The sequence below is a fragment of the Crotalus tigris genome, unplaced genomic scaffold (assembly GCF_016545835.1).
Source record: "Crotalus tigris isolate CLP2741 ecotype Arizona unplaced genomic scaffold, ASM1654583v1 scf7180000017628.32516253702:7417878, whole genome shotgun sequence".
NCBI classification, from domain to species: domain Eukaryota; kingdom Metazoa; phylum Chordata; class Lepidosauria; order Squamata; family Viperidae; genus Crotalus; species Crotalus tigris.
The window spans coordinates 4,163,625-4,187,225 of NW_024096523.1; the positions used below are offsets into that span (position 1 = coordinate 4,163,625).

The following is a 23,601-nucleotide window of genomic DNA, read 5'->3' on the forward strand; positions in this document are numbered from 1 at the left end:
AAGATGGATGGACTTCAACTACCAGCATTCCCCAGTCAGCACAGACATAATGCTCAGGTGTGGGAACACCACCCTCCACTTACATTATTGACATTCTCATCTTCTTTGACATTTCTAAAGCAACTTCTTTATTACTGAATCTAATGAGACCAGGTAGGAAAAAAAATGCAAGGGAATACTTTTTCTCCAAGATCTAGATGGGACTCTTGCAGACCAGAAGGCAGCAGCCTAAGCTAGGAAGGCAAAATCCGGAAGCACCACACACGGTTCTGTCCCCCAAGGGCTTGCCAGAAGGCAAGGGAAGGAGGGTGACACCCCAGTGGTACCTTTGGTGGTTTCACTCTCGCGGATGAGAAAGGTCCCCCGGGGGTTGCCATGGCACAACAGCTGCCTCTCAGCATCCTTCCGGCCAATCTTCCCAAAGTACCACCTGGGAAGAAAGAAGGGATGCTCTGGATCGGCGTTTCTCAACTTTTAAGACAGAATTCCCCAGCCTGCCTGTAGTATACTGTACCTGCCAGATTTCACTAAACATCCCTCCAGTCTGCTTCCTGCCCCCTGTACTTACTCTTCTGCTTGGATGGAGTCCACAGGAGCCACATAATTGCTGGGGATGTAGCCGGTGGCTCCCGTAGTCAGGGAGCGTGCCTCCCACCAGTCACCCTCTCTGTAGCAAAAAAGAGGGGGAAAACACAACGTCAGTGATCCCCTGCTTAGAGTTTCACCAGCAAAAGGGTACAGAATCCAGAGAGCAGCTCCATCAAAAAGAACAAAAAGTCAATAAAATTGACCTTTTATTGCATTACTGTCAGTCAAGAGTGGACCATATTGGGCTAATTGGCCAAAAACCCCTTGGGGTCTGCCTTCTTTTCACACCTGCAGTGTGCCCTGAATCGACAGTGAACTCTGTGCAAGCAAGATGAGCAGAGATTTCCCTGAAAATCCCACACTATTGTTTTGCACATGGACATAACCATATACACATGCGTAATCGAGTTAAGCTCAGCCCATAGTTATCCCAGGTGTGCAATTCCACAGACAGAAGTTAAAGGAGGCCGGGCCTGTTGACCTCCTAAGACTGAGAGTGGCTGTTTCTTTATTAATATCCTGCCCACGCTTCCCGTGAAGAAACTGAAAGCAATGTACATTGCTTGGTAGTTCCCATCCAGAAAGTCAATGCTGCTTAGCTTTGGTAAGGAAGATGTCCTGTGTTCCCATCATGTCCAAACCCAACACTCACGTGTTGTTGATGATGTGGAATTTCTCTCCCTTGATGAATGTCAGGTCATCTTCTGTTCTGGCTTCATAATCATACAAGGCAATAAAAAGGGTCACTCCTCCACCTAGAAAGAAAGAAAGAAAAAGGGACCAAAAGAAGCTGTGCAGGAAAAACTCAGCCTTGGATACATTGCCATTTATGGCATCCTAAGTCCATAGAAGGCCCTCAATGCTCCACTTTCTTGAATGGTTGGACAGAGATGGTGAAAAGTCACAGTGTCTTCCAATGGATTGAAAATGTTCTTCTCTACTAGATGTGCTTCTGAAGTTCTTCCTCTCAGTTCCCCAGCTTATTTTATTATTTTATTTTTACACAGTGCCCATGAGTGCTACTGTTTGGGGGATGTTTGGTTTTGCTTACAGGTCTCTCCGTCAGTCTGTAGTCCTCCTCGCTGCCTTCATTTCCCAGACTGAGTAAGCCCCGAGGAAGTTCCCTCATAATGTCTTGACTTGGGATTTAACCCAAGTGTAGGAAAGTAGGAAGACTGCAGACTACAGGCAGGTAATAATAAAAGATGGGAAATTTAAAACCACCAGATGTCCACACCTTATCCATAAGACCTTCATTGACCTTTGATTCCCCTTTCCTTTGAGGAAAAAATGAAAAGACTTCCCACTTTGCTCCCATTACTATTATTAGAGAATAGTTTTTTAAAAGTAACAAATGAACAAGTGTAGGAAGGTGCTAGGCTAGGAGTGGGAGAGCCAGATTCTGTTGCTCTCAGCCACACAAATTGCTTGAGTGACTTTGGGCCAGTCCCTTCCTCTCAACCCACAAGTAAAGAAATGGGTGGCATATAAATCTAATAAATAATAATAAAATAATACTATAATATAATGGAATGTGAAAATAATAATGTAATGTAATACTATACTATACTATACTATACTATACTATAATAATATCATATCATATAAAAATACAGATAATCTTTGACTTACAACCATTCGTTTACTGACCGTTTAAAGTTATAGTGGCACTAAAAATGACTTATGATTGTTTTTCACACTTATGACCATTGCAGCATTCCCATGGTCACGTGATCCAAATTGGGGTGCACTGGTTTGTATTTACAACGGTTGCAGCATGCCAGGGTCATGTGACAACTTCCCAGCTGGCTTCTGACAAAAAAAGTCAATAGGGAAAGCCAGATTCACTTAATGACCTCATGATTTGCTTAACAGCTGCTGTGATTTATTAAGAGCTGCAGTGATTTACTTAATAGTTCTGGCGATAAAGGTCATAAAACGGGGCCACTTAACAACTGCCTTGCTTAGCAATGGAAATTTGGGCCTCAATTGTAGTGGTAAGCCCAGGACCACCTATAAAGACAGCGCATGAGTGAAGGTGTTGGACCAGGATTCCAGGACCCAGGTTTTCCTTCTCTTAGATCCAGAAGCCTACTTGATTGCTCTCTCTCAGCCTAAATACACTTGGACAAGGGTGGCAGATCTTGACCCACAGCCTTCAGTGACCATGGAGGACACGTCTTGCAAATCTCATTGTCTTTTAATGGTTGCTTCTCCTTCCAATGTTTGGGTGTTTTGTAAAATTGTACAAATTGTCCTCGACTTATAATCATAATCCAGCTCAAAATTTCCATTGCTAGACAAGGTAGTTGTTAAGTGCGTTTTGCCCCATTTTGCAATCTTTATTGCCAAAGTTGTTAAGTGAATCACTTTAGTTTTTAAGTGAATCATGCGGTCGCTTAAGCAAATCTGGCTTCTCCCACTGACTTTGCTTGTCAGTAGCCAGCTGGAAGGTTGCAAATGATGAGCACATGGCCACAAGACAGTGCAACTGTCGTAAATACATGCCCAATTTCCAAGTGCCTTCATCCAGCAAAGGACTGATTTGGACTAACAACAAATAATCACTTTGAAAATATGACCTTACCTGTCATACACTCTTCTGAAATACTAAACCAGGGGTCCCCAACCTGTGGGCCACAGCCCACTACCAATCTGTGGCCTATTTGCAACCGGGCTATGTGAGTAGCTGGCTGGTGCATGTGCATGCGCACACACAGCCCCACTTATATGAGCATCACGGGTGCTTGGGGTCCCATATGCATGAGCACTGCAAGCGCTTGGGGCTCCGCTTACACGAATGTCACAGGTGCTCTGAGCCCCACTCGCATGAGTGTCACGGGTACTCGGGGCCCCACTCACATGAGTGTCGCAGGTGCTCAGGCCCTCATGACGGTCATGGGCGCTTTGGGCCCCACTCGTGTGAGCATCGCAGGTGGTCAGGGCCCCACTCGTGAGTGTCATGAGTGCTCGGGGCCCCAATTGTATGAGCATTGCAAGCGCTCGGGGCTCACTCGTGCGAGCGTCACGGGTCTTGTGAGCAGTGGGTGCCTCTCCCACAAAACCATCCCCTCCTTCCCCTCTCCCTCTCTCCGGGCCACCAACCCGGAAAGGTTGGGGAACTTTGCACTAAACCAACTGAAAAAGAGGGAGAAGGAAAAACCTCAAGCTTTCCCTGGCCAGGGCAAAGACTGACCTGTGATCCCCATGGCTGGCATGTGAATGGAGGGTGTTGGGTAGAGCCCGGAACCCCCAGGACTAGCTGGAGTCACAGGCCCCGGTGTCCCTGGGAAGTTGTTGAAGTCTGGGATGCGGGCGAAGTTGGGAGGGGTCTGCTTTGAGGAGTCAGGATCGTAGCAGGAGTTGGGCGGTGGGTTAATGGTTCCATCGTTGCTGTTCCTCTGAGCTTGGTTGGCCTTCTTTTTCTTGCATTGCACACAACCCATTGCTGGGCATCAGTTGCCAGAGCGGAGAGAGAGAGAGAGAAAGAGAAAGAAAGAAACCTGGTGTGTTTAACCATAGTTTACTGAATAACCTCTCCGACTAATTTGATTCATATAACAAGTGGCACCATACACTAAAGTTTGCAAACTGCAATGGATAGTTTCCCATATCATACTAGATTTAAGCCAAAGAAATTATATCCTGGCTTAACCGGAGTCTATGTTCACTCCTTACACAATGCCATAGTTTGCTACAATAAAGTTTCCTTAAACCACTTTTTTCATCAATCCACTAATATTAGATTTTGCTGTTACTCAGTGTCAAATGTGGATGATACCCTTTTGCAATGTTCGAATTGCAGCAGCCGGCATGTTTGTATTCGCAGAAGGCTAGGTTTTTCTTTTCCCTAATTTTAATAAAATAAAATTAACAAAACCAAATAAAATCGACATAGTAGTTCCTGGGGTGTACCCAAAATTGAACTGTAATGACCAATACAGTGCATTAAATTCAAACAAAATTAAAATTAAAATAATTAAAATTAAAATAATTAAAATTAAAATCTTACAATTCTCAGTTGGGACCAGAATTTCTTTGCTACCAAGATGGTTGTTAAGTGAATCGTGCCCAATTTTACAACCTCTTTTGCCACGGCTTTTAAGCAAATCACTGCAGTTGTTAAGTGAATCATACAGTCGTTAAGCAGATCTGTCTTCCAGTATTGACTTTGTCAGAAGCTGGCTGGGAAGGTCACAAATGGCGATCACATGACCCAGGATGCTGCAACCGTCGTAAATACATGCCAGTTGCCAAGCACCCAAATACTGATCATGCAACCATGAGGATGCTGTGAGGGTCAGTCATAACTTTTTTCAGTGCCACTGTAACTCTGAATAGTCGCTAAACAAACAGTTGTAAGTCGAGGACTACCTGCATACAATAAGCACATAGAATTTGCTTAGTAAAGAATAACTAAAGAGGCAGGAGAAATCAGAACCTGGAGAGGGGAAGAGAAGGCTGTTTCTTCCCTTCTGTCTGTAAGATTTCCTTGTCGGAAAAAGGCAGGGATGATGGTGGCCACAGAGCTGAGAAGACAACAGTGCAATTCAACATGAGGAGCAAAGGAGGAAAAACACACTTCTGGCTTTGTTTTTTTCAAGTGCAGCTGAATTCAGTTGGGCTTCCCCCCCCCCATCCTAGTCTGTCTTTCTGCTGTCTGTTGGTTGCATGGCAACCTGTTTGGCACATCAGCCCAAAGAGAAGGCATTTGTGTTGTGGAGAAAAGCTATGGATCACAAACAATATTTAGAAAGGTTCGGAGTGAACCCAAAGAGGTCAGGGATACCCGGTGGGTGCACCAGGGAGCAGGAAGTGCACCACCAGACCCCTTCCAAACAAAGCCAGGGGGCCAAACCTTTTCCAGGTGGAACATGCTCCACCAAAACAGGAAAAAGCATAAAACATTTAGGCCTACAGTCAACATTTGCTGAATGACACGTTTTCAACAAGCAAAGTCAATTGGGGAAGCCAGATTCGCTTAACCACAGTGTGATTCATTTAACAACCATATGGTTCACGTAATGACCATGGTAAAATGGTCATAAAATTGGATCCAGTCACATGATCACTTGCTTAATGGCAACATCACTTAGCAATTGGCCATAAGTCAAGGATTACATGTAATTATCCCCCCCCCAAAAAAATACTGATTCCCCCTGCTTACCCCAAAAATGAGAGACTGCAGTTTTTAAAGGCTGCATGCAAAGCTCTGGCAGCTGCAATAAATCTTAGTCTATCTTAGTCTAAGATTTACTGCAGCTGCCAGAGCTTGGAATAGTAACATATCCTAGTCCTGGCTTAGTCCTGGCTTCCAACACTGCCTTTTCAGAGTGTGACTGATGACACTTCCACAAACATTTCTGCATCACACAAGGCCGTGTTCTGCAAAGTTTTGACTGAGCAAAACCACAGGAAATGAGCCTGCAGGGAGACTGGGCTTCCCTCATTTATCTGCAGACATTCATAAAGGTTCCAAAAAGGGCTGTGAAGGTTCAGGAATAAAGGAGAAGAGTTTCCCGGGTCAACCCAATCTCTTTGGTAGCTGAGCTTTCAACTCAAGAGGTATTCCAGAGAAAATGGAATTATGACCGAACATTTTTGAAAGTTGGGGAAAGAGAACATCTTGCCAGCTGGACAATATTCCCCACAATCCAAGGAAATAGAAGGAGATGCCTTCTGATCTCTCTTGGGAGTATCATGAAGGAATAAAAAGGGAGGGACCCAAAGAAGCAAGGACTAATTCTCCCTACAAATCAAAGCAATGCAAACCCCAGGCAGATCTGGATTGTCCTAAGACAGGGGGTCTGCAACCTTGACAACTTTAAGACTTGTGGACTTCAGCTCCCAGAATTCCTCGGCCAGCATAGCTGAAGCCCACAAGTCTTAAAGTTGTCAAGGTTGCAGACTCCTGTCCTAAGATATTAACCTTACTCAAGGCAATAAAGGTCAAACCCTATTGGATGGGGGATCTTATTCTGGTTTTGGATAAATTTGGGGATTTTGGACTGTGGCCAGAATCCTTTCCTGCCTTCAGAAGGTAGAGGGAACAAAAGCAAGAATAGAATTGTATCTAGAGAGTTCCCGCAGCTAAGTCGAGGGTTGTAACCATGGAGCAGCGAAGACTGTAGGAGAAATAAGCAGAGCTGAAGATATATCCTAATTCAGAATGACAAGGACCCCAAAGGCACCTGCCAACAGCAGCCCTTCATTAGTAATGGGAGAGTAATAGCATAGAAACGTAGGCAGACAATAACTTGGTCAAACACATACACGATAGATTCTCATGAATTGCCTGTAGGTCAAAAGCACAGAAAGGGGCACAGCCTTGCAAATTCAACTTATTGTTACTTTGCAAATTACGGTGGCCTCTATGAACAAGCTGTTTTTTGTGGCAGTGAGAGATTCTACAATGCAGACCCCACAATCTCTCTTTGCCCCCAAGAAGTTTCCACCACTTCTATCCAGATGAAGCAGGGGTGATGCTGGATGAAATCAAGTGGAAAATAACAAGCAAAGCGATATTTATTTCAAGGGTTTCCCACAGGGGAAAATTTGCCATGACTTTCCCATAATACAGGTTGGGAAGAATTCTCAGGACTGCAAAAAAGCAGCTTTGAGGATGCAGACTCTCCTAAATTTGATAACTCACAACCCTGGAGAAACAGATGGAAGCTCTGACAGGGTTCTTAAAATTATCTTCCTCCAGATCTGGATGATTCATTTCATCTTTAAACCTCTTAACTCCAACTCTCTAAAGATGGAGGACACCTATCTCTGCTTCTATTTTCCCTGTCAGCCCTATAAGATAGCCCAGATCAAGAAACCAATGCCATATAGATCTAAAACTACTTTTTTATAACAATTTTAGGAACAGAATCTTGCAAGTCAGAATGTCCTTTACCTTTGTATAAATTAAGGGGAGCTGGTCTGAGATATTTCCTGGAATAGACTAAAGTCCCACTTGGGGGGGGGTGGTGGTGGTGGCTTTTCTGTCTGTCCTTCAGAGCCATTTTCTATGCCCCCTACCCAAGACCAGTGGTGTGTTCCATCCACTCACCCACCCCTACATCAGACGAAAGGCTCACCAGAATGGGAGTTCACGTCAGTTCACTTGTTCCATGTTTCTTGCTGGAGAACAGGAGTCTAAAGAGAGAGAGAAAATCAAAGAAGCATAATTTTTATTTATATATATTTACTTATTAAATTTGCCACCTATCTCACTATTCAAAGTGACTCTGGGACACTTACAATACAATAAAGCAATACATATAAAAACATTAAAATGACCAAGAATTAGATAAAGACTAAAAACCAAGAATACAAATTTTTCTCTATCCTTCTACCAACCATCTCTAGCATAAAGCACCGCCATCAGATACTCTTAACCACTGTAACGGTAGTTACTTAGAAACCGGTTCTGAAGGACAGGGCCTATTGTGTTGCATTTGCTCAAACCTAAGCTAGAATATACATGTAAATGTAAGTCAAGTCTGTTTTTACCAACTATATTAGCAAAGTGGTATTGAGTCTATCAATTTGCTTTATGGAATTTTATTTTAAAAATAGACTGGAAAATCCATGTTTTCATTTGGTAAAGTTTCCTCAACAGACTTTTTATACAGATTTTCCCATTATCTGTAGCTTTTAACATTTACTCCACAAGAAACCTTTGTTAAAATGCTAATTTTCCCTATGGTTTGGCTTCACAAATTTCCCAATTGCCTCTTAAATCTTAATGCAATTTTATTATTTCTTCGCCTTCTTTCCCTGTTGCCTTCTAAGTCAAATGTTGCTACTAAAATGCCTGGAATAAATAAACAGATCTTTGAAGCCAGCGGATATATTTGCAATTACAGGCACTTTTACAAAATATCTTCTATAGATAGCCTTGCCCTTATATTAAATGGCCATAAGAGATCAAATGGCTATCATTTGTGCAAAATAGAGTTTGCATTCATTTATTCATGATGTCAAAAACTTTCCCCTGTGCCTAAGTACTATAGGTACAGCTTGAGTTTGAATGCCGAAGTGCAGAAAGTGTCTTTTGAACTCCCCCATTGTGTCTAAAATTTCTTTTTGTGCAAAAGACAAAGGGAGAGGCTCAAAGAGAACCCCACTCATTCCCCCCTCCCAAAAAAATCTGAATTGGAGTCTAATCTAAAGTACAGTAGAAGGGTAATTTCAGCTTCAAGTGCCAACTTGCACAAGCAATAATTCACAGCAATAATTCATAGACAGGGCAAAATTTGTATGCCCAAAATGACAGCAAGGAAAGCAATTAAATGAAGACACTTGTAGTTTTAAATATGCAAGATTCTGTTACTGTGGCATTGCAATAAAGTAGATTTAGCTCATCTTTTTATTTTTATTCTGTTTGGTCTACTTGGGAGATTGACATCTCTCTTGCCAGGCTGAAAGTACAACTCTCCCACTATCTACTTTTACCATCTGATTAGTTAGAGCGGATCCTTTCTAGGTTTCTTTACCTGTTACTCAGATGTGAGTTCCTCCTCCTTTTATCTGATCATTCTCTATGCCAGGGGTCCCCAACCCCTGTGCCATGGACTGGTACTGGAGGTGAGGGGCAGATGAATGAAACTGTACATGACGAGGATCTAGTTCGCACACTCCTCCCCCCCCCCCAGTTTGTGGAAAAATTGTCTTCCATGAAACTGGTCCCTGTTGCCAAAAAGATTGGGGACCACTGCTGTAGGCAACATTTCCCTTCTCCCCATCTTCCATGGTCATCTCATATTACATTATAGTCCCTGAGGTGGTATTGGCCTCTTGAGAGATGAGATGGTTCCATCAACCTTGAAGGGGGTGCTGGTGGTGCATCTTCTCCTCAAGAAGCCACTGCTGAACCAAGAGCCCTGGACAATTTTTGTTCAACCTCCCCTTTCTAGAGCAGGGCTTTTTAACCAGTGGTACGGTTACCACCTGTGGCACATTGGCATCTGGCAGGTGGTACGCGACCATCCTAGAAAAGTGGTAGTGGGGGAGGGGAATGAGCTGCACAAGCCTGAGCGAAAGATGGCTGGAGCTGCAGGGCTGTCAGAGCTCAGCAGAAGCACCAGGATCAGCGCTTCTTCGGGACTGTCAGGGCTCAGTGGAAGCACCAGGATCAGCGCCAGGCTCCAGCTGGAGCTCAGCGCTGATCCTGGCGCATATGCTGAGCCCAGAAGAAGCGCCGATCAGCTGGAATGTTGCAGCATCTCCAGGGTCTTGTGATTTACATTCAGATGCTTGGCAACCGATTCATATTTATGACGGTCACAGTGTCCCAGGGTCATGTTAAGTGACCAAAACCTGCTGCAACCACCCAGCAGAGGGGGGAATAAAAACTAAACACCCCCCACCCCACCCCCGCTGCCAATCCTCAACAGAAAATCTTACAACAATGAAAACCTCGGACAGGAGGAAGAGCGCCACTGGTGGACAGGCAGGTGTCTTGCTCGGCTGTGGCTTGGAGGGCACATTTTTCAGTGCCATTGTAAGTTCAAACAGTCACTAAGCGAACTGTTGTAAGTCGAGGACTACCTGCACTTTATCACTTTTTTCCTTTTTTGGGAGGGGGTCATCAAGTTTTTGACAGCTTGCTGGGCAACTGGTGGTACTCGGATATTGCCATATCCTAAAAGTGGCACAATGGGTGAAAAGGTTGAAAAGCCCTGTTCTAGAGAATGTTATTGAGAAGGTGGAAGGGTAGCACCTGCAGAGGATCTGCTTTCAGGCAAAACCTAAAACCTTGGTCAGGCCTTGGGTTAGGATGCCTGCATGACCATTTAGTCTGCAGATGTTAAAGAGGCTGTTTTGCTATTGTTCTTTTGATATAACATGGCTTCTTTTCTATGTTCTCCTAATCTGTGAAGCCTTCCAAGGTCATTCTGGAGTTGTCAAGTGTAGAAACTTGTTTTTGTTTTTTTAAAAAAGCAATCAATAAACACTGCCAAAAAGTCTGGTCTAAGTTTACTTCATCCTGAAAACAGTGCTCTGATCATTGGATCTTGGGGGGGGGAAAAACAAATGCTGTGAAAAAGGCGTTGTACATACTCTCACTTTTCCAACTGTCCCAATCTTTTTGAGAAGCAGTTGTTCAAAATTGTTTCCCACTTGATGCACTGGGGACATAAGCTCACATAAGCAGTAACAAACCCAGGCTCTGGCCTATCAGGTACACCTCGCCATCATGCCCAGTGCTGACTGCGCAATTGTCAATCCAAATCACTGTCTGCTGATGGCTAATCTGCAGAATTATTGTTGATGGTAGGTGTCTTCACATAATGAGAGCCAAGGACAATGAACTGGAGCCCTCTGTTTTAAGGGTGCGTGCTGACTTTCACAGCAGCCCCAAAAGAAAGGGGGGAGAGGGGGAAAGGAGAGAGCCTCAAAAAAAGCTAGAAATAGCCAAACCTCCCAAGCTCCTTAACCCCCTACTGAGCAGCAGGAGAGAGGCAGGTAAATGGAAAACTGTGTCACTGATGCTCCTCCACAAAGATCTGGTTGCAAAATCTATTGCAGGTTGTCCGTGATTTACAATCATAATTGAGCCCAGGTCAATAGTTCATTTAGTGACTGTTCAAAGTTACAATGACACTGAAAAAAGTGACTTACGACCGTTTTTCACATTTATGACCATTGCAGCATTCTCACAGTCACAAGATCGAAATTCAGATGCTTGGCAACTGACTCATATTTACGATGGGTTGCCGTGTCCCGGGTTCATGTGATCCCCTTTTGCGACCTTCTGAGAAGCAAAGTCAAAGGGGAAGCCAGGTTCACTTAACAACTGTGTTACTAACGTAACAACCGCAATGATTCACTTAACAACTGTGGCAAGAAAGGTCGTAAATTGGGGCAAAACTCACTTGACAAATGTTTCTCTTAGCAACAGAAATTTTGGGCTCAATTGTGGTCATAAGTGAGGACTATTTGTAATGACGGTTATAAGGCGTAATGGCCATAAAGCAAATCACCATGTGACTGAACCTAGTTTTATGACCTTGCTTGCAGAGTTGTTAAGTAAATGCTGTGTTTGTTATGTGAAACCATTGTTCACCATAATATGGACCAGTAAATGCCAGTTTATGGCAAAAACATTTTAAATCACACTCACACGACTGCACACACTGCAAGTAGCCTGCAATGCAGGCAAGTTGCCAAGCACCCAAAATGCAATCGTTTGACTGGGGGGGAGGGGGAGACGTTAAAAGTCCAAAACATAAGTAGCTTTTGGGAGGTCTGTTGTAACTGAACAGTCATTAAGTAATTGGTTGTAAGTCAGAAGTTGCTTTTTTTCCTTTCTTCCTGCTTTTTCCCAAAGTTTTTCCTTTCTTGTCTGCCTTTTAATTTTATTCTTTTAGTATTTTGAAATTGCTACATTTGTTTTGTTCATTTTTGTTTTATTTACTGGTATAAAAACACATACAGGTAGTCCTCACTTACCGACTGCAACTGGGACTGGCAATTTCATCGCTAAGCAATGCAGTTGTAAAGTGAAAAAAATCATGCAACCTTGCCCAACTTATAACAGAGGTTTTCCCTGAAGACATTTTGCTTCTCAACCAAGAAGCTTCTTCAGTTCTGACTGAACTAAAGAAGTCAGAGTCAGAACCAAAGAAGCTTCTTGGATGAGAAACGAAACGTCTTCAGGGGAAAACAAAGAAAGTTCAGTTGCCTTTTGAAAAAGCCCTTTGGGGACAGCCATGACACGGATGACTGAGAATCTTCACAGACATCCATCTTCCTGATTAAGGCTCCTGCTGAACATACTTCCTTTTAACTATTGCTGAGACTGAATGTAGCCTCAGAAGGGTGAAATTGGAGATGGGGAGAGTTGGTGTTTTCTATTCCACCCCACTGAAAAGGAATCTGTCTACCCAGCAGCAGCTGAGGGAAATCACTAATTTCACAACACAGCAAGCCAAGCGGAAACAGTGTCTCCCCACCCATTTTTGTTTTTAATACATATTTTCTGGGCTCAGATCATGTGGAAACTACCCTGGCTCAAATTCAGTCAAATGATCCAAAACTATTCCTTATGGGCCTCATCTGCATGTCGTCTTCACTTCCATATTTCAGCTTCCATTATTTCCTACTACACTAATCATAACTGTGACATCATATCTCTCCCTGAACTAACCCTGAAATTGCAGGATCTGCTGCATCACTTTCTTTAATACAAAACACACTAGAAAACATCAAAACTAGGCAGCTTAATACAGGTAGTCCTTGACTTACAACTGTTCATTTAGTGACCATTCAAAGTTACAACTGCACTTAAAAAAGAAGTGACCTATGACCGTTTTTCCACATTTACGACCGTCACAGCATCTCCTTGGCCACGTGATCAAAATTCAGATGCTTGACAATTGACTCATATTTATGACAGTTGCAGTGTCCCGGGTTCATGTGATCATGTTTTGTGACCTTCTGACAAGCAAAATCAATGGAGGGAAGTCAAATCCACTTCACAACTGTGTTACTAACTTAACAACTGCTGTGATTCGCTTAACAATTGTGGTAAGAAAGGTCATAAAATTGGGCAAAATTCACTTAACAACTATCTCGCTTAGCAACAGAAATTTTGGGCTCAATTGTGGTCATAAGTCGAGGACTACTGTATGACTCTCTTAACTACACTGACTGAGGAGAAAATGTTATGAAAGTCACTGTCTATAGAACCTGTTGTGCATTTCTCTCAAGCATTTGCCTAATTACTGCTGAGTGAAGGTTTGATTTGATCAAATTTGAGAATTTGGTTATCTCTTGGTGGCCAAGAGGAAGCGTGAAAATCCGAAGAACAATTATTGCATACTTATTGTTAAGGAGGGTAAAAAGCATCCTCAAAAATCTTTCCACAAACTTCTCTATCAGAAGAAAAAAAAGGCAGGTGCCATAAATTATTATAACATTTATCTGGTAAATACCATATTGGCCAACCTATGGGTAAGTTCACACATATCAGCTGTAAATTGGATTGCCTGATTCTAGCTTAGCACCATTCTATGAACTCAATCACTGTAATTTATTCAATAATCCATGGTAAGATCCAATTGCACAACTAAAGTTGTGGAGCTCTTATTCTTTTGCTTTGACTCAAGCAGCCTCAAACTGCGACTTACCAACAGCGATACTTCTCAGAACAAGGGAGGAAGGTGTTAAGATGAGGGGCTACAGAACTCAAAGTGATTGTGTAGGGGTGTACAAAAAAAATTCTCTTAAATGCTTCCCCCTCTTGATGCTGGGAGATGCTTTGGATAATTATATAACCACAGCTGGGGTTGCATAATACATGCTGAACCAATTACTTTCAGGGGTCTGCACTAAATCATTAACTTATCATTTGGTTTGTTCACTTTATGCAACTAAGATAAAGTCAACTAGTTTGTGGTATAGGATATTGTGCAGATATTTATTTATTAAATCTGTTCGCCTCCCATCTCGCCACAAGGTGTCCACATATTTTCATATCAGCAAACTGAGATCCTGAATTCAGACGCTATGTATAAAAGGTGGAAAACTGAAACCTTCAGTTCTAGAATTCCATATGCTGGTTGGTGCTGCTGGGAATTGTAATTCATCGGTTCCTTAAGACTCAAGGTTCTCCTATCCATGAATTAACTACAATTCAATATAGCAAGATTTATTTCAAAATGAAATATGCATAATAAAGTCGACACAAGGACTGTGGCCAATTTAATCAGGATTTGTTGCCTAAGCCATAAGAGACTGGTTCTGGACACTGCATTAAATCATAATACATGAGTTACAAACCACCAAAGGCTGTGCCCACAGATCACGCAACTCTCAAAGTAAACAACTATATTATAACTTTGTGGTGTGCAACCCTAGCCAATTATAATGGTCTGTCCAGAGCCTGATTAAGATTGAGGAGATGGTTTCGAAATCAGCCTCATGTACATTTTTCAGTTATCTAGGAAAAGACCTGGTTTATAGTAAAGCTGCTAGAAAAAGACCACACTAACAAATATAGGAAGCTATATTTGTATCCATACAGCCAGTTTGGTCTAGGGGTTAAGGCACCAGGCTAGAAAATGGGAGACTGTGAGTTTAAGTCCCTCCTTAGCCATGAAAGTCAACTGGGTGACCTTGGGCCAGTCACTCGCTCTCAGCCCAACCCACCTCACAGGACTGTTGTTGTTGTTGTGGGAAAAATAGGAGGAGGAAGGTGTGTTGGATATGTTCGCTGCCTTGAGATAACTTGTAAAAATAATAAAGGCAAGATATGACTATCACCAAGTGTTGTATCTTATGATTTATGATTAATGTATTTTTTTGATGATTATGATCTTGATTTATCACATGTTGCTTGTATGTACACTGAAAGCTTATGCACCGGAGACAAATTCATTGGCCACACATGGCCAATACAAAATTCTATTCTATTCTGTTCTGTTCTGTCCTATCCTATCTCTATTGTTATTCCATTCCATTCCAGATTCTATTCCATTCCATTCCATTCCAGATTCTATTCAATAGTATTCTATTCAATAGTATTCTATTCTATTCTATTCTATTCTATTCTATTCTATTCTATTCTATTCTATTCTATTATTTCATTCCAGATTCTATTCCATTCCATTCTAATGGAATGACTGACTGAATGACACCTTAAACCGAAAGAAATCCAGTTGCCAAGTTTTAGTCACTCTTCTCACCATACATGTGACCCTGAGTGACATGCAACAAAGCAAAACAGTCAGTCAATACTTAAAGCCATTACCATTAAAACCATAAAAAGATTATAAAAAGATCAGAAAAAAACAAAGAAACAGCAGATGAAGGGATGTTAATAATTTGTTTTTCAAAATTTACTTTTTATTTATGTCCTTTATTTGCTACTACTATGATTTGTACTTTGTGCTTTAAAAAAAAATAAATTCACAAAACCTGATCATTCTAGCCTGAATCTCAGCTTGAGATGCAAGATGTCTGAAATGGTACAGGGTTTCCTGCCAGAGCAGGGGGTTGGACTAGATGACCTCCAAGATCCCTTCCAACTCTGTTACACTGTTACTCTGTTAGTTGTGAAAGATAGTATATTGGTGGAAAAATCACCAGAGATCCAGATACAGGCTGAATCAACTGATCCAGAACCTGAGCTAGGCGAGGTCCTAAGGCCAGACTCACCTTATGCTCAAATTATGAAGCATAGAAGAAAGACTGTCAAGGTGTCCTCTTGAAAAAAAGAAGCTTGATTCAGCAAATTAGTCAAGCTGGTACAATAGTCAGGGATGACTGCTTGACCAGCTCTTTGTAGTGAATAACATTCCACCAATGTGCTGGCTTGAATTACCTATTGAACTGTAGATCAGCATTTCTCAACCTTAGCAACTTTAAGCAGTTCGGACTTCAGCCTCCAAAACTCCCCAGCCAGCAACTGAAGTTCTCACCTTTTAAACTTGCCAAGGTTGAGAACCATTGCTGTAGACTGACTGGTTTTAATTCTCCGCAAATGTGTAATTTCTCTCTCTCTGGGTTTTTTTGGAGAAGCCTCTCTCGTACCTTCATTTTCCATGCACTTGCAACAGGACATTTTAAGTCTGCAACGTGTTTCTGCGTTGCTTCAGTTAAGGATTTATGACTGCAGCAAATATCTTGAGTTGATAGCAGAAGCTGGCTGCATGTGTCATCGGCAGCACAGAACATGGCCTGCTTTTCCAAGATGACTTCCTGTCCACCAACCAGATGCTTTTCAAAAACACAAAGGATGCCTAGAAAGGGGCCAGCAATAGATCATGGTAGAGCTAAGTGATGGCTTTCCTCTCATGGTTTCATCACATTGGTCATTAATAGCTGTCCCCTGCTTTCAAAAAGAAACCCTTGTGGGTCCCTGAAGATTATTTGTGTCTTGGTACAAACTAGATGGACCTTGCTTCCTTTTAGCATCACATACACTGGTAACAGCAGATGTAGATGAAACGAGGTTCACAGCAGTCAACTGCAAGCAGTGGTTTGCGGGAAACAATTTTCTCAAAGTTTGATAGCCACAGCTGTCCTTTTGAACAGGCTCCCTGCTTCACAGAATAAACTTCACAATTTTTTTTTAAAATGAAGGAAACTTAGCAGGCCTGAAAGATTAAATCCATTTTTAAAATGGATTTTTAAAATAATGAATTGCAAACTCTGTTTAGTCTGTCTGTTCCTCAGGTTTATCATGGTTACTAAATGGAGTGACAAGCATCTTCCTTATTCACAGCAAGAAAGCTACATGGACACAATGAAGCACACCAGAAGTCAAGCTCTATCTGAAGGAGACCCTATATGTATTTGTCAATCATAGAGGCTGTAATGGTTGCCTGTCAGGGATAACTCAGTTTGATGTCTGTTTACCAACTCCTAACTCACAGGTAGCATGTCATAAATACCAAATAGCTGCCAAGGAGTAAATGGAGAGAGACATTTACTTTGCAGTCTAGCCAATTGGGTGAGTTTGGTCCAGTCATTCTCCCTCAGCCCAACCCTCCTCACAAGGTTGTTGTGGTGGGGAAAATTGGAGGAAAAAGTATTAGGTATTAGATATGTTCACTGCCTTGAGTTATTTATAAAATAATAAAGGCACAATAAAAGTAATCTAAAAACAAAAAAACAAAACATCAACACAGCACAACTGTATGGCAATCCTTCCGATTCCAGCCCAAGGTAAGCGGGTTTAGGATGATTCATACTCAATATCTGCACTTCACTCAGAATCCTTTATGGCTGAACAAAAAAAACAAGAACAAGTTCCCAGGACAGATGAGCTGAATTTAATGGTATCAGATTTTAAACTGTTGCATTTGCCCCAGGTTTCTAGATGAGAGTTTATTGTTGGGTCCTTGGAGAGAAAGAGCTTAAAAGAATTGACATAAATACAGCACATTGGATATTTGATATCTGTGGTTCCCGGGCAGCATCTTCACAAAACACCTTTTTTTTTTACTCTCTGTAAGCCATTTGCATGTATGGATGTTTTAAGGCAAGATAAGAAATAGAAAAGTGCCATACTGCATTTCAATCAAAGTAGATTTTATAGATCTATTGGGGAAAAGAGCTGAGGTCTCATGCATCATATAAAAAGAATGTAAAGCTACCAGACTGCAGAGAACATCGTCTTCTTAAGATTAACAAGGCAGGCACAGCTTACTATGGAGTGGCCTCTGAGCCCCTCCAACAGGCAAAGTTCCTGGCACGAAGACCACAACCTACCCAGGGAGGCAGATGGTCTCTAAGAGGGCCAGCAAAGCAGACGATGCTGGGATTCAGCAAGTCTTGCCAAGTGTGAGAATCAGAGCTAAGAGACAATCAGTGGACCTCCTCTCCAAAAAAAGTCAAGGAGGAATTCTGGAATTCCAAAAGCTTAGAATTGTAGAAATGGTGGTGATGATGGTGGTGATGCTAACTTGTAGGCTGCTGTAAGACATATAAGAATGGCCTTGGGAAACAGGGGGAAGACTACAGCCAGAGGAACATCAGACAAGAGGCTGCTTAGTCCACAGAAAGAATAGGGATGTGATAAATGTCTCAGAAGGGATTAATAGTTTCTTGGGGTAAAAAGGCAGTGCAGGAGAAATATATTTTCAGACTTGCAAGATCCTGTTACTGCAACTTTACGATAAAGTTGAATGAATTCATCTGGGTGAGCTTCCTGTATGGACTACCTCACAAGGTTGACATTGAACTTGCAAGTCTGAAAGTCCATTTTCCCCCATCCTCTTTGCATCTCAAGACACTAGGGAGAGTCTCTTAAGAGATATTTGCATGTCCACATTCCTCTTGTGGGCTACGCTACCTTTTGTCCGACCCCTTCTCCTGACTTTGGCTCCTTTCCTTCTCCCAGGGTCATCCCCATCACGACACCCGCCCAACTCTCCATGACTTTGGCTGGCTCACATCAAGCAAGCAAATAAATCACAATAAAACATAAAAGATACAGATGGCAAGCATGAAGAAGTGAGGGGTCCCACTTTTCCTTATAGCTTATTCAATAAACTAACCCATAGAACAACTCACCTCCAGAAGTTGTGAAAGCTCCAACACTGGAAGTTTTTAAGAAAAGACTGAACAGCCATTTGTCTAAAATGGTATAGGGTTTCCTACCTGAGCAGGAGGTTGGACTAGAAGACCTCCAAGATCCCTTCCAACTCTGCTATCCTGTTATTCTGCATGACCTGGACAGCCCCCCAAATACAGAAATTTTTCAAATGTTGGGCTCTAGCTCAAAAGCAGCTGTCCTGTCAACTTTGTTCTCTTAATATTAAGCAGCTGAGCACCCAAAGTTAAGAAGTTCTGCATTTTCCTCCTTTACCCCCACCCTTGTTCCGTATGACTGACTTTACCAGTCAGGTAGTGAAAAACAAGTGGTAGTAGCTGGAGCATACAGTTCTGGAGCAGGACCTGGAGTGCGACTGTTCCAGACTGTAGGTTGTTGACCGTTGCTGGCTTCAGAGTGGGATGCTAGAGGACATACTTCAAAAAATAAAGTGTGAGACTAGGAGAGAAATTACTTATAATTTTTTCTTCACATTTAATAATAGCAAATAGTAAATAGAATTGCTCAATAGACCAGTATTAAATCACATTAAAAATTACAATTGCAATCTTGGGCCACCTATTGTGTGTTTCTCAACACTGAACTGATACTATATACCTGTAATCCTCAAATTACAGCTCCAACTGAGCCCCAAATTTCCATTTTTAATCAAGACAGTTGTCAAGTGAGTTTTGCTCCATGTTGTGACCTTTCTGACACAGTTGTTAAATGGATCACTGCAGTTGCTAAGTGAATAACACAGTCCTTGAATAAATCTGGCTTCCCCCATTGACTTTGCCTGTTGGAAGCCAGCTGAGAAAGTTACACATGGTGATCATATGGCCACAGGACAGTGCAATTGTCATAGACGCACACCAGTTGCCAAGCAGCCTAAGTATTGTGTGAAACCCAATCCTAAATCACTTTTTCCAGTGCCACTATAACTTCTAATAGCCACTAAACAAATAGTTATAAGTCGAGGACTACCTATATTATACAAAGGATGGTGGAAAAATTAGAATGGCACTTAAAATACATTGGTAAGAGATACACACACCCCTTAAAGTAATCCATAATAAGGGAGACTCCGCTGCTAATTCCAGCACCTTTCAAAACATTTATCTGCTCTTCTCCAAGCGTAAAAACACACTGTTTCCTATGAAGTCATATTTGCATTGAATCTTAGAACTTGCACTGCACAGAGAAGAGAGAGCGGTACATTTGCAAAGCGTCCCTGAAAAGGGAAGGGCAAGCAGCAGCAAGGTCTTAAGAGCAGGCGAGGGTCTGAGTAAGGAGCAGGGCAGGGAGGAAGTGTGCAGGAGAGTAAAGGGCGTTTGTTGGAGGGAAACAGGATGGAGACAGGAAGCCACCAGATTCCGGTCCATTTCACTGCAACTACAAGGAGGAAGCAAAGCAAGAGGGAGGGCAAGACAGGGGAAGGACAGGGATGGAGTTGAAAACAGCCCAGCATCCTCAGAGGGACTATACAGCAGCTGGTAGCTGAAGTCAGCTGGAGGACCAGAGGAAATTGAAAGAGAGAAAGGGGATTCTGGGAAATCTCATTTCATCAGCTCTCTGACTGGGAGAACCTGTGGTCCAGCGCATGCTAGGAGGGTTTCCATCATAGGATGAGGAGAGAAGCATTAGGATCAGGCTGCTGGAGACCAAAATGCCTTTCCCGCTTCTGAGATTATGTCTAGATATGGTCAACACATAAGAAAAACAGAACTGTGCAACATTACGAGATCAAGGCTGGTCCAAAGAGGAATCATAACAAAACCTCATTTCTAAACTATTAGCATCTCAAACCAAACTTCGGAGAACTCAAAATTAGAAGAGTTATTTGATGGAGAGAGAGAAAGAGAGACAGAGAAAGAGAGAGTGAGAGAGCACCCACTAGCCCTTCATCCTTTCCCTGACAGAAATTCCAAAATATGAAAAATATATAGGAAAAACAGAAGTGTGGATATCCAAAGAAACTGGAGATTGTATATCAAGGAATTCAAACACAATTGTCGATCTTCTCTTATCAACATAAAAGCCAGGACACCGGAATTCTTCTATTGAGTTTTTCTCAAAATTTCTTATTGCTTCATTCACTTATCAACCTAGGAACTAGTGGGGAAAAAAATGGTCATCTTCTGCCTCTGTTCTAATAATGGCAACACTCAGAACAGGATATGTGTCAATCACCTTGTCAAACAATAGATTTATGCAAGCAAGAAGGGGAAAACCGGTGATGTGCAATCACTTCCAAAATCTCATGGTTTTGCTTGCAGAGTGTTTGCTCTTGGTGTAAGAGCTGTGTGATTCCAGCGATTATCAATGGTAAATCATGGTATGTGGCTTACAATAATCAGTAAACCATCATCAAATGACCCATGGTTTGGTACGATCAGTAATCCCAGTACACAAGCTTACATGAACATTGATTATCTTCATTGTCACATTTTGATGTGATGTCTACCATGCTAGTGACGATGCAGTAATGTTTGTCTGCCCCAGATCCCATTCCCCATTTTAGAATTCCCAATAAAAAAATAAAGCAAAAATAAGTTGAAAAATGGGGAAATATCAGGACACAAAAACAACCAGTGAGGATTTAGGTACTGTAGATCCAGCCCTCTCTATTGGACTTGCTAAGTGCTTTTTTTGTAAAAAAAAAAAAAAAAAAGGTGCCGGAACTCACACATGTCATACAACCCACCTTCCCTACCCTACAAGGTTCCATCCAAAAAAGGTGCCGGAACTCCGTTCTAGGCGTTCTATGACAAAAAAAGCCCTCGCTAAGACTATATTTAGACTGTAGTGACTGAAACTGATCTGCAGGACAACCACCTCTCTTAAGGGAAAGAGGAAGAAACCAATTGAAAGTCACAAGTAAAGTAAAAATTGCAAATAAGCAAGACAAACCTGGGGATTTTCAGGGCAGATTCTCAACGACTCCATTTTGGAGAATTCTGCAAAATACACCCACACGCACCTTTTTCCCCCAAATGAAGTAGTAGAGATCTTCTCCATTTTCTTCTACCTTAGCAGAAGCTTGGAAACAAGCAGATTTCAAAAACAGAGGTGGGAGATAGAAAAGCAGATGGAAACTAGTCAAGGAGAGAACCAACCTAGAACTAAGGAGAAATTTCTTGACGGTGAGAACATTTAATCAGTGGGATGAGTTGTCTCCAGAAGTTGTGGGTGCTCCAACACTGGAGGTTTTTAAGAAGAGACTGGACAACCATTGGTCTGAAATGGTATAGGGTTTCCTGCTTGAGCAGGGGGTTGGACTAGAAGACCATCAAAGTCCCTTCCATCTGTGTTATACTGAGAGGTGAGGGGTATGAAGGAACTCAGGAAACAAAGGGTTAATGGAACTGACAAATGCTGGAGTAGAAATAGTGGTGATCGGAGGCCAGCTAATATTCAGAGAGGAGGAGTCATTGACATGCCTCCAACATTTCCCCAATAGGTAGATGGGGCTTATAGAAAAAAAACTAACCTTTAATCATTATCTACAGTGGTTGGGTTCACCCATCCTACTGCGCCAGATCCATGCAAGTGACCTTGTAGCTAAGTGTAAATGCAGCTTTGAAACAGCGGGTGCTCTCTGTCCATGAAGTATTCCTAGCAGAAGATGGATGATTGCTTATAGCTGGCACTGGATTTATTTCACTCAGTGGCAGGCTAGATTAGATGTCAATCAAAGCAAGGTCCCAAAGTCCGGTTGCCTTTTCGAAAGAATCTTTGGGACAAGCATGACCTGGATGACTGAGAACTTCCACAGACAATCAAAGCAAGGCATAACAAAATAATTAAATCCATCTATGGAGCTTACGATTTCTGCATCTCTTGAAGGCTTTAAAAGTTGGGTGGGAAACCATTTCTCCTGAATGCTTTAAATAGTTTTCCTACATGTTGCAAAGGGTTGAACTATAAATAGATCTCAACTTATGACTGGTTGATAAAATAATTGGTTAGAGTTATGACAGCCTCAGATAGAGTGCTTTATGGCCAATAAAGCACTTCTGGCCATTGTAAAATGTTGCACAGACACACACACACACACACACACACGCACCATAGTCACAGGACTGTATTTTGGGTGCTTGGCAACAGTTCATATTTATAACTGATTGTAGCATCCCTTGGTTATATCTTACTCATTTGGGAGCGTAGATTCTGAGTAGATACAACCATATGATTTGCTTAACATGATTCAGACTTATGATGGTGCAAAATCGGAACCAGTCACATGGGAGCCTCAACTTATGGCCAAAATTTCAGTCCCAGTTGCAGTCATAAATAGAGGACTGCCTGTAAATCAATGTTTTTCAAGTTTGACAACTTTGAGATGGGTGGACTTCGGTTTCCAGAATTCCCCCATGGAATGGCTTATGACGCTTCTAAAGATGGAAAAAAAAGTTGGTCAATGCTGTAAACCCGAATTTCTAACAATCTGGCCCTAACCTGTTCATAATTTTTTTTTTTAATCTTAAATACGGGCTGTTTTGTTCCAAAGCACACAAAGCATCCCAGTCACAAAAGGAAAGCTTTGTTACATCCCCATGTACTGTCTCAGTGAGTGCAAGGATGACAAAACCCTTTGCACACTGGAAAAGCTACCACTGGAAAAGCTAAGTAAAAAATATTTTTGATGAATCTATTCAAGGTTCTAATTTTCCAGATCCCACTGAAAACTCTGAATAGACTGTTATCTTTGTGCGGATGTGGGGAGTGAGGACCGATTGCGGAGGCTGCTGCATATGCTACATTTTGTACTTGCTGACTACCCAAGTACATGATGAATGCACATCAAGGCATTTTTTGAACAGCCACATATGTTTCAATAGAGACATTGCTAGGAGGGAGGGGCTTTGCCAGTAATGAACATTCCCCAGGCAAATTAGTGCTTTAGCTTACCCAGGACATTAATAAAAGCTGTTCTGCTTGGCCATGGAGTCTGGAGGTGGGAATTGGCTTTT

General features: G+C 42.1%; 1 protein-coding gene across 6 annotated transcripts in view; it reads right to left on the bottom strand.

The window, feature by feature from the left end:
- FGR (FGR proto-oncogene, Src family tyrosine kinase) overlaps nt 1-23,601 on the bottom strand; it is a 42,169-nt gene that overhangs the window by 14,458 nt on the left and 4,110 nt on the right. For 5 of the 6 annotated variants that reach the window (XM_039334267.1, XM_039334266.1, XM_039334262.1 and 2 more), the window contains exons 2-6: nt 7,677-7,734; nt 3,785-4,036; nt 1,241-1,343; nt 569-667; nt 327-430 (exon numbers count right to left, since the gene is read on the bottom strand). In XM_039334267.1, the coding sequence (XP_039190201.1) occupies nt 327-430; nt 569-667; nt 1,241-1,343; nt 3,785-4,034 (556 nt within the window). In that variant the 5' untranslated portion in view covers nt 4,035-4,036; nt 7,677-7,734. Of the gene's footprint in view, nt 1-326; nt 431-568; nt 668-1,240; nt 1,344-3,784; nt 4,037-7,676; nt 7,735-18,693; nt 18,731-23,601 lie in introns of those variants that run through there. The other variant, XM_039334265.1, reaches the window with a different exon arrangement.